The 11,356-nt window shown below is 40.3% G+C and overlaps 1 protein-coding gene across 5 annotated transcripts in view; it reads left to right on the top strand.

The window, feature by feature from the left end:
• The window catches only part of SMARCA1 (SNF2 related chromatin remodeling ATPase 1), a 107,844-nt gene that overhangs the window by 55,918 nt on the left and 40,570 nt on the right, over positions 1-11,356 (top strand). For all 5 annotated transcript variants that reach the window (XM_006165846.3, XM_006165845.3, XM_006165848.3 and 2 more), the window contains exons 16-17: positions 3,337-3,449; positions 3,698-3,811. In XM_006165846.3, the coding sequence (XP_006165908.1) occupies positions 3,337-3,449; positions 3,698-3,811 (227 nt within the window). The remainder of the gene's footprint in view (positions 1-3,336; positions 3,450-3,697; positions 3,812-11,356) is intronic.

Here is an 11,356-nt window from a genome sequence, read left to right as displayed (position 1 = left end):
CCTAAAATAGACAAGTGGGACTATATTAGACTAAGAAGTTTCTGCACAGCAAAGGACACAGTAACAAGTGTGAACCGACAACCCACAGAATGGGAAAATATTTTTGTAAACTATGTGTCAGATAAGGGACTGATAACCAGAATTCACAAGGAACTCAAGCAGCTGTTCTGAAAAAAGACGATCAATCCTATTAAAAGATGGGGGAATGAGTTGGAAAAAACCACTCTCTAAAGATGACATACGAATAGCTAAAAGGCATATGAAAAAATGCTCAACATCCTTCATTGTAAGGGAAATGCAGATCAAAACAACAATGAGATACCATCTAACCCCAGTCAGAATGACTAAGATTAAAAAAAATGCAAAAAATGGTAAGTGCTGGCAGGGGTGTGGTGAAAGGGGAACTCTCTTACACAGCTGGTGGGAATGTAAATTGGTCCAGCTGCTGTGGAGAACAATTTGGAGATTCCTCAAAAATCTACAAATAGAACTACCATATGATCCAGCAATCTCACTCCTCAGTATCTACCCAAAGGACAGAAGAATTCTTCATCGGAAAAGTGCTTGCACATCGATGTTTATTGTGGCACTATTCACGATTGCTAAGTCATGGAACCAACCCAAATGCCCATGAACAGATGAATGGATAGAAAAACTGTGGCAAATATACTCAATGGAATACTATTCAGCACTACAAAACAACAAAACCCTGGCTTTTGACAGGAAGTGGATGAATATGGAAGACTTACTGCTGAGTTAAGCAAGCCAGGCTATGAAGGAGAGGTATTGTATGTCCCCACTTAATATATACCAAGTGTCCACACTCTATGACTGAAACTAATTCACTAAAGGATATAGAAACACAGTATATAGATGTAAATACCAGATACAGTATGTGTGCAAGAGGAAGGTCTGAGGAAGGACATTTAGAAGAAAAATAGGGAGGCAAAGTATTGATGTCACAGGGAGGTGTGGTATTGTCATAAAAGAAAATGAAATGAAAAATAAATAAATGATATTATTATGTAAAAAAGCCTAATATTAATTTTTTTCACTCCAGTTGAACAAGATAAAACACAGGTGGTTTACAAAATATCTTTTCCATTACTTTGACCTTACATTAATCCCCCTGGGAAACAAAAGCAAAATTTGTTTCACTGCTTTGGGTATTTTTTATTTTACTTAAATATCACTTAAATATTTACTTAATATTCATATTGTTAGACCCTTAGAGTTAAAAGAAGCCTTAAAACTCATTCACTAACCTTTCTTGTAATTAAGAAATCCCATCTGTAGCATGTAGAGCAGATACCCAGCTTCCGTTTGAATATTGTAGTATTAGGAATCTTACCTTTCTTGGTATAGTTCATTTCACTGTTCTATATTCTCCAATTCTCAGAAAAACTTCTCATTTGACTTAGAAACTTTTTGATGAAAAAGGTTATCTTCTACCTCTTTCTGTGTCTGATACTGACTTGCGCATAATATAGTAGGTACTTAATGCATAGTTGTTAAATTATATTGAGTAGCAGTCTACTTCCTTATAACTGTACAGGTTGATTTTTTTAATTGCCAGAGGGCATGTGAACTTACAGGAGGGAGGGAGGGAGGGAGGGGGGGAGAGAGAGAGAGAGAGAGAGAGAGATCATGCTGCAGTCTTTTTGCCTCCATTTTTCTTCCCTGTTAGGATCTTGTGCATGCACACAAATGCACCTGGCTTGTTTTTCAACCTTCTGGGGCTGGGATTCAAACTGTGGTTAGCCATATAGGATCCAGCTCCCTGTGCACAGGGTTTAACCAGTGCACTGTGGGCTGGCCCTCCATATTGGTTTTAATCTTCTGAATTAACAAAGAATTGTCTTTTCTATTTGATAGATATGTGAATACTGCTATTATGTCTACTCCTGGTTTTTATTTCTCTATAGACACTGTAAAAGTTTGCAGTTCTCTTACCATCCTGGTCACCTTAGTTTACCATCTACTCTTAAAATATGATGCTAAGTTAGAATCAAACCTGTCAATAAGATCAAATAGAGTGGGACCAGTAATGGTCTATTTAATGTAAAGGCACTCAGTTAAACAGTGTGAAATCAAGAAAAACACATGAATTAGAAAACCTTTCCTCAGATTCCAGAACTTTGTATTGTCAGTTTTGTTTGTTTACTGTTCAATTGTGTTTTCTAGCTGATGGGGTAAAATTTTATAAAGCTACCAAATTATTGGTCACATTACTTTGGATGTTTGATAATACCTTACATTCAACTCTTGGAAGTTTACCCAATGTTTTCATGTATACATTCACATTGACTCCTTAAGGCATAGGTATTATTCTCATTTTACAGAGAAAATAATTTCCCCAAAGTTACACAACTTGGTGAAGTGACAGAAGCTGAATTCAAGTCTAGGTTTTTCTGACTCGACTGACTTTTTTCCCATTATGCCACAGCTATCTTTCCAGAAGGTCTCATTTGAGCATTTGTCTTGATATGTAGGGATAGATGTCTGTGATGTTGATGTTTCTCATTCACCCCTTTAATTTATTTTCTAATTCATACAGTTATCAAAATCAATGTTACTCTTCCTTCTGTATTAGCTGCCCTTTATTGATTCATTTTGACATAAAGATTCTGCAAATTCTCTTCTATCACCAAGGAAGAATTAATTCTTGACCCTTTTTTTTTTTTTAAAGAATGCCATCTTTGCACATACACTTGGTGTACAGTAGAAGGTTTTAGAACTTTGGAAGTATAATTGCTTTTCAAAGCATATTTTAATTCTAACAGCTTTGGTTTTATATGATGGCCTTGATGTATTTTATTATTTTTTTTAAAGAGAGGACCTCTTTGTTGTGATTCTCCTGCACTAGCCTCCCAGCTGGGACATAGGCATGGACCACCCTGCCCACCTCTTTTTTATTTTTTTAAAAACATATTCCCCCTATTTATTTGTTTATCTATTTGTTGTGATTTTCAAGCCACTGGGTCTTGGACTTGAACCAGGGGCAGCCATGTGGGAATCCAGTGCCTTAGCCATCACACCACCTACTGGCCCTGTCCAGCTTTTTTTTCAAAGACAGGATCTTGCTATGTTGCCCAGGCCATTCTCAAGCTCTAGATCTTCCTGCCTCAGCCTTCCTGAGTTGCTGGGATTATAGGCATGCATCTCTGTGCCTGGCCTTTAGGTTGGCCTGGGAATCAAACCTGGGCCTCCCATGCGGTCCCAGCCTACGGAGCACAGCATCTTAGTAGAATGTGCCACCGTGGTTGGGCCTTGATGTACTTGATTTTGATAAAACCGTTTGGAGTAATTAAACCCCTTGTCTTGTTTGTTGTGTATAGCTTGGTATGGTGGAATGGATTGAACCTCCTAAACGGGAACGCAAAGCAAACTACGCAGTGGATGCCTACTTTAGAGAGGCTTTGCGTGTCAGCGAGCCAAAGATTCCAAAGGTAAAACAGTACAAGGCTAGTTTGTATGTCCTACCATAGATTTCTCTTGTAACATGGTCTGTGATTCAGATCTACTTACATTATTGCCAGATCACAGTCCCTAACAATACAAAAAGCACTTCAAATGGCCCAGTTATTAAATGGATTCCATTGTGTTGATTTTTTTCATATATCAAAAGAGATAAGTATGTTCACTTCATGTACTGAAAACAAATTCTGTATATATGTAATACATTTTCCCCTCACTGGCTCCACGGCCTTCCAAACAGCCAAATGTTCAGGATTTTCAGTTTTTCCCACCACGTTTATTTGAGCTTCTGGAAAAGGAAATTCTTTATTATCGGAAGACAATAGGCTATAAGGTAATTTTTCTGTTTTTTAGATTAGTATAATCTTTTCAAATAATATAATTTATTAAGATAGACTAGAAGGGGTTCCACTTTAATGTGAGAGGTGTACAGATAAATTGAAATAGTGATATTTTTAAAACCAGCAAGGAGGTTTAACTAAAAGTAAAGGATCAAGCTACTGAATCACCAAGAGGATTATCACTAGATGGGATTAGTGGAGAAGTACCCAATATTTTAAAATAGTGACAATAACGTTCTTTTAAATATTGCTTGCAGTCAAATGACCAAATATATAGAAAGAATAGCTGTGTGTTTGATAAGAAGTAAATGTTGATATCTGGTAGGAAACTTTTAAAAATTTAGGGCCAGCAGATGGCATAATGGTTACATCGTTGGACTCCAACGTGGCCAACTGTGGCTTGAGTCCCAGACCCAGTGGCTTGAACCATACACCAGGTGCGTGCATGTGCATGCCCAAAATCCTGAGAGGAAAATGAAAGAGAAAGGATTGTAGTATGGCCTTCTTCTCTGGGGGTGATTTCTCTTTTTCTGTCTTTCTGTCTGTCTGGCAAGCACATGCACCCTGTAGCAAGAATTACTCTTAAAATAAAATTTGCAGAAGGTATATGTACTGGCTAGAGAGAGAGAGAGAAAGAGAGAGGAAGAGTGAAAAAGAATCTCCCCCTCCCCCCATATGGCCTGGTCATGCTGCAATCCTTTCTCCTCTATTTCTCCCTCCTTTTAGAATTTTAGGCATGCATGCACATGTGCCCAGCATGTTTTTGAATCCACTGAATCTGAGGCTTGAAATGTGCAGTTGGCCATGTCAGATCCAGCCACCTTAACCAGTAGGCCATGGGCAGGCTCATGAATTATGTAATTTTTAAATGATCTTTGGAGTTCAAAATTCTTATTTATGTAGGTAGATAGTAACTCATTTTTAGAGAGTGAAATGTAATGTTTGTCATACTAAATCTGTCCTATTAGAGGTTAATCATATGATTACTTGTCTGTGCTGAAATCAACTTTCTAGTAAAGGGAGAAGGATGACTCAAGGTATAATAATCACTAGTATAAACAAAATGATAAAAATAGAAACACCATTGTAATTTTTTAAGTGTTCTGTTTCATAAATAGGAAACCATGTTTTAATATTTATTTTGTGAACCTTCATTACAATAGGAACTCTGACCAATTACTTGGATTAGTAGCTAAAATTTGCCTAGAAAAGCTCCACATATGTAAGATATTTAGTTAGTTCATTTATGTTTTGTAACTAGAGTGGATCTCTTGGTGTTTCTACAGTTTACTCAGAGTAGGAGCACTGCTACTTGAATCAGAACAACAAAAAGTATTATTTGCTGTGTATGTATCAAAGTTTGAAAATATATAAATAAGAATGGAAACCTTAAAGGGTATATAAGTGATTAGTTTATAATTTAGGTAGGGGAATGTGATTAAATTTGAATGTGTTTAAATCAGCAGCACTGAATAAAATCCTTTTTTTAATTTCTTTTTTTTTGGAGGGGGGAGAGATTTTTTTGCTGCAGGGCATGTGTGCTCGCCAGAAAGGCAGAGAGAGACAGAGAGACAGAAAGCGAGAAATCACCCACTGAGGGGGTGGCCATGTCACAATCCCTTCTCCTCCATTCTCTCAGATTCTTGGGCATGCACGCACATGCACCCAGTGTGAGTTTAAGCCACTGGGTCTGGGACTTGAACTGCGGTCGACTACATGGGGATCCAGCGACATAGCCATTACACTAACTGCTGGTCCCTGGATAAAATCCTTCTTTGGAATTTTTAGAAGAGTTAAATAGATGCAATTGAACATTCAGATCAGGCATAAAACCCATTTCGAAGAAAGTGAAAATAGTGATATGCTAGAAGAAACAGGGAAGAGACAGAGCTAAAATGCAAAATAAAAATAGTGAAATTAATAAATAAGATTTTATAAAGGAAACAAATCTATATTATCTCAAAGGTTATAATAATTTTAAGTTTAGAGCATTATTTTCTGTTAGTTTTATTGACTTAGGTTGGCACAAAAGTAATTGCAGTTTTGGACCGTGAGTTTTAGATCATTATAAATAGGCTCAAACACATCTTTATCAACCAAAATAGGAACCATTTCAATCTTTTTGTCAACAATAAATTAGTCTTTTCATTCCTATAACTTAAAAATCCATGCTTCAGGATTCAGTGAACTCTCGGAAAGCATCTTCTGCAGTCTGCTGGTTGTGTAAGTGTTTTCCCTGAAAAATGGGTGCGAGATGTTTGAAGAAGTGGTAGTTGGTTGACAAGAGATCAAGTGAATGTGGCGGATGAGGCAAAACTTGGTAGCCCAATTTGTTCAACTTTGAAGCTTTGGTTGTGAGACGTGAGTGTGGGTGTTGTCTTGGTTTTCAGCGCCTCTCATTGATTTGCTGAGTGTACTTCTCAGATGTAATAGTTTCACTGGGAGTCAGGAAGCTGCAGTGGATTAGACCTCACTAAACCATGACCGTGACCCTTTTTTGGTGCAAGTTTGGCTTTGAGAAGTGCTTTGGGATATCTTTCTGGTCCAACCACTGAAGTGGTGGCTGCTGGTTGTCATATAAAATCTCTGTTCATTGCACATCACAATTTGATTGAGAAATGGTTTGTCATTGTTGCATAGAATAAGAGTAGACAATGCTTCAAACCATTTAATCTTCTTTTTGTATTTCTGTCAGCACATGGGGCACCCACTTACTGAACTTTTTCACCTTCCAGTTGAGATTGACTTCTTTAGAAACTTCTCATGTAGTTGTAAGAGGATCAGCTTCAATGACTGTTCTCAATTGGTCGTTGTCAACTTCTTACGGGCAGCCACTATGCTCCTCACTTTCAAGGCTCTTGTCCCCCTTGTGAATTCCTTTCCTTTCCTTTCCTTTCCTTTCCTTTCCTTTCCTTTCCTTTTTTTTAAAAAGAGGTTTTTGCTATAGGATGTGTGCATTCACCAGAAAGACAGAGAGAGACAGAGAGACAATAAGCAAGAAATCACCCCCTAAGGGGGATGGCCACAATTCCTTCTCCTCTATTCCCCTCTCAGGATCTTGGGCACACATGCACACGCACCCAGCGTGAGCTTAAGCCACCAGTCTGGGACTCAAACCGTGGTCGACTATGTGGGAATCCAGCGACATAGCCATTACGCTAACTGCTGGTCCCTCCTTTGCAAATTTCTTGAACCAGCACTGTACTGTGTGTTTTTCAGCAATTTCTGGGCCAGATGTGTTGTTGATGTTGCGAGTTGTCTCCACTGTTGATTCATTTTTTTTTTTTTTTGGAGAGATTTTCACTGTAGGGCGCGTGCGCTCGCCAGACAGACAGAGAGAGACATAGAGACAGAAAGCGAGAAATCACCCCCCAGGGGGGATGGTCACGCTGCAATCCCTTCTCCTCCATTCTCCTCTCGGAATCTTGGGCATGCACACACACGCACCCGGCGTGAGTTTTAAGCCACCGGGTCCGGGACACGAACCGCGGTCGACTACGTGGGAGTCCAGCGACATAGCCATTACGCTAACTGCTGGTTCCCCACTGTTGATTCATTTTTGAACTTGAATAAGAAAATCACTCAGTTTTGCTTTTTGTCTAACATCATCTCCATAGTCCAAAACATATATGAAATAAACAGCAAGTAATAGGTCATTAGCAAAAAAAATAAAGTGAGAAATGCACATTAAAATGATGTATAATATAACCACATTTAAGAATGTATTCCAGTCTTAAGTGGCAAATTACAACAATGCAAAACTGTAATTACTGTCCCACCAGCCTAATATTAGTTAGACTTGAAAGGAGAATTCATTGAAATGTTAAACTTTAGTTAGCAATAAGCCATATACTTTTAAAATAATAATTTATTTATTTATTTCCATTTATTATTATTAGTTTTTAATTTGACCAGAGAGAGACAGGAAGAGAGAGAGAAAGGAAAAGCGGGAAAGCAAGCTGCCAGGTCCAGGAGTCAAATCATGGTTGACCATGTGGGAATCCAGTGCCCTTAACCACCATGTCATCTGCCAGCCCCAAGCCAATTTTTTTTTTTTAAGAATTATTTAATTAATTTATTTTAATTTGACCAGAGAGAAAGAGAGAGAGAGAGAGAAAGCAAGCTTCCAGGTCCAGGACTTGAACCGTAGTCGGCCATGCAGGAGTCCAGCGCCCCTAACCACCATGCCACCTGCTGGCCTCCAATAAGCCAAATATTTAAGAGCATTTTCTAATTTACAAAATGCTTTAATGCTTCATTTGATTCCTAACAGCCTCATGAAGCAGTGTTATCTCCAGGTAATAGGTGAGGAAACTGACATCAGAGAGGTTAAATGGCCTCCTTCAAGGTCACATGGCTATCAGGATTGCCATGGTGTTGGTGCAAACCCCGGTTCTCAGTGTTCAAATGCTGTGCTCTTTCCACTTAGACCTTCTGGGCTATTTCTGCGTATGATACAACCCTGCTTCTCTCTGCAGTCCTAAATATGGATTGTGTTTATAGTGGTGTGGCATGTCACTTGGGAGGTGGGCCAAGTGGTAGTCAAGTAGCAGCAATAAAAAAAAAAAATCATCTCAGATGATACGGCTGTTTATGCTCCTTCTTTGGCGATACTGAAAGTTTGTTCCCTGTGATCATTGCAGAGCCCATTGCATTCTGGCCACAGCTCTGGTTTGAATGTAAACAGGGCTTTTCATTATAGGCAGTTTGTGGTCAGGGGTGAGGTCTGACAATGTCTGTTTGGGTGGTGGCCAGCTGGAAGGAGATGGAGGAGTGAGGAAACCTCAGAGGGCCGTGGAATGAAGGTTCAGCTGCTAAGGATGAGAGGAGGGAAGAGAGAAAAGGTAAAAGATGAGAGGAAAGGGATGGTAAATAGGGAGAGGGAAGGTGGCAGAATTCATGCACCTTATTTTAATTAATTAATTAACTAATTAACTTATTTATTAAAATAATTATTTAACTTTTTATTTAATCATTCATTTATTTTAATTTGACCAGAGGGGGGTGGGGGGAGAGAGAGAGAGAGAGAGAAAGTAAGTAAGTGAGAAAGCAAGCCACCAGGTCTGGGGCTTGAACTGTGGTCAGCCATGTGGGAGTATCCAGTGCCTTAATCACCACACCACCTTATTTCTTAAAAAATGTTTATTTCTTCCCTGAGAGAGAGAGAGAGAGAGAGGGAGAGGGAGAGGGAGAGAAGGCACCCCTAATAGAGTCTTCACAACATGATCCAGTTCCAGTCTCAGCCACCCTGGCATGCCCTGGGAAACTGCAGGGTGAGAACCCAGGGCCTTCTCATGTGGGTCCACCTGTGCCACCACTATGCCACCATTTGGCCCTGCTTTTATACCTTATGGTTTTCTCTTTCTCACCTTCCAGAACAAGGTAACAGGAGATAGAATGAGTGAAAGAACTTCTCCTTTTCTTTTTTGTTGTAGCTTTGACTCATTTATTTCTTCTTTTTTTAAGAATTATTTAACTTGGGACCAGCAGTTGCGTAATGGCTATGTCTCTGGACTCCCATATAGTCTGCCACAGTTCGAGTCCCAAACCAGATGACTTAAACTCATGCTGGGCGCATGTGCGTGCGTGCTCAAGATCCAGAGAGGAGAAGGAATTGCGGCATGGCCATTTTATTTATTCATTCATTTATTTTTTAATTTGACCAGAGGGAGACAGAGAGAGAGAGAGAAAGTTAGAAAACAAGCCACCAGGACTTGAACCGTAGTCGGCCATGCAGGAGTCCAGCGCCCCTAACCACCATGCCACCTGCTGGCCTCCAATAAGCCAAATATTTAAGAGCATTTTCTAATTTACAAAATGCTTTAATGCTTCATTTGATTCCTAACAGCCTCATGAAGTAGTATTATCTCCAGGTAATAGGTGAGGAAACTGACATCAGAGAGGTTAAATGGCCTCCTTCAAGGTCTGGGACTCAAACCATGGTCGGCCATGTGGCAGTGTCCAGCATTCTTAACCACCATGCCAACCTACCGGCCCAATTTGTTTATTTCTTCTTTGAGAGAAAGACAGAGAGGGACAAGAGAGAGTGAGAGAGGTGAACTGAACAGGGTCTCCAGTCTGCAGTCTACTCTCAGCTGGCCCAGATCCTTGGTATATGTACCTGGTATGCTGATGGAGGTCTTGGGATATGAACCAGGAACCGTTCCCATGTGGGTCCAGTTGTGTTACTCCTGTGCCACCACCTTATTTCTCCCTTTGTATTTAATAATATATTGAGCACTCCCCTGCCACATGATATGCCAACCATTTGGGATAAAGTGAACAAGACAGGGTCCTTCAGTCTGTTAAAATTACTTGGTAGTGGAGGAGACTAATGTCAAAGCAAGTAGCACGGTGTACGGATGTTCTTTGTGTGGTTCCGTGCTTACAGAGGGCGCTACAAGGGAGGACAGCGCGGGTGTCTAGTGTGGGCTGGGAGATCAGGGAAGTATTCCCCAAGGACCAGTGCTGCTGAGGAGAGGAGAGGGGGAGAGTCACTTGAGATGAGGCTGCTGAGTGGCTGGATCAGATCAGGTGGAACCTTTAATAGGGCATATAAATGAGGTTTAACTTAAGATGTTTCTGAGGCAGGGAGGTAGGTGGGTGGTGAAATGATAGTGAAAAAGCAGATACTTATTTAGTTCTTAATTATGTTCCAGGTTCATTATAAATATTAGCTCATTATCCTCCCATCAGCCCTGGAACTCTACATCCCTACTTTACAGATGAGGAATCGAGGCATAGGGAGGCTGAATAATTTGTCCTGAGTAATTTGGTCAGGTCAATGCAACTTATAAAGGAGAAAATATGATCACATTTGTATTTTTAAAAGATCACTCTGGGGGCCAGCAGTGTGAATGGAGTACTGGCTTCTTCTCAGGTGAGCGTAGCTGCTGTAGTAGACTAGCCTGGTATTCTGTATACACAGTCAGGTTCTCCAGAGGAGACTGCTGGCCGAACCATGGTGGCGTGTGCTGCTAAGACACTGTGCTCTGCAGGCTGGGACCACCTGGGAGGTCTGGGTACAATTCCTGGTCCAACGTAAGGGCTGGGTGCACTCGCATGTACCTGCAATCCCAGTGACATGGGGAACCTGAGGCAGGAAGATTGTGAGCTGGAGGCTGGCCTGGGCAATGTGGCAAGATCTTATCTATAAAGAAACCTGGCATGGTAGTGCACACGCGTAGTCCTAACTGGGAGGCTGAGGCAGGAGGATGACAATGTAGAGAGACCCTGTCTAAGAAAAAAGGGCATGAGAGGCCTCTTTCTTGCCTTTCTGCTTCAATGATTGTTTGCCAAGGGGAGAGAGGTGTTGTCCATAGCTGGGGGCACTGGTTCATGGTACGGTTTTATCTCTTTGAGTCTCCATTGTCTTATTCTAGTGATTTGGGATGGGCCTGGAGAAGGGTTCACTAGTTTTTTAAAAAAATTATTATTAATTATTTATTTAATTTTGTTGTTATTATTTAATTTACTATAGGACATATGAGAGAGAGAGAGAGAGAGAGAGAGAGAGAGAGAGAGAGAGGAGAGAGAGA

This window comes from Tupaia chinensis, unplaced genomic scaffold, assembly GCF_000334495.1.
Source record: "Tupaia chinensis unplaced genomic scaffold, TupChi_1.0 Scaffold144058_1, whole genome shotgun sequence".
In the NCBI taxonomy this organism is placed as follows: domain Eukaryota; kingdom Metazoa; phylum Chordata; class Mammalia; order Scandentia; family Tupaiidae; genus Tupaia; species Tupaia belangeri.
Note: the sequence above shows the minus strand (reverse complement) of the source record. Positions and strands in the feature narration are given on the sequence as shown.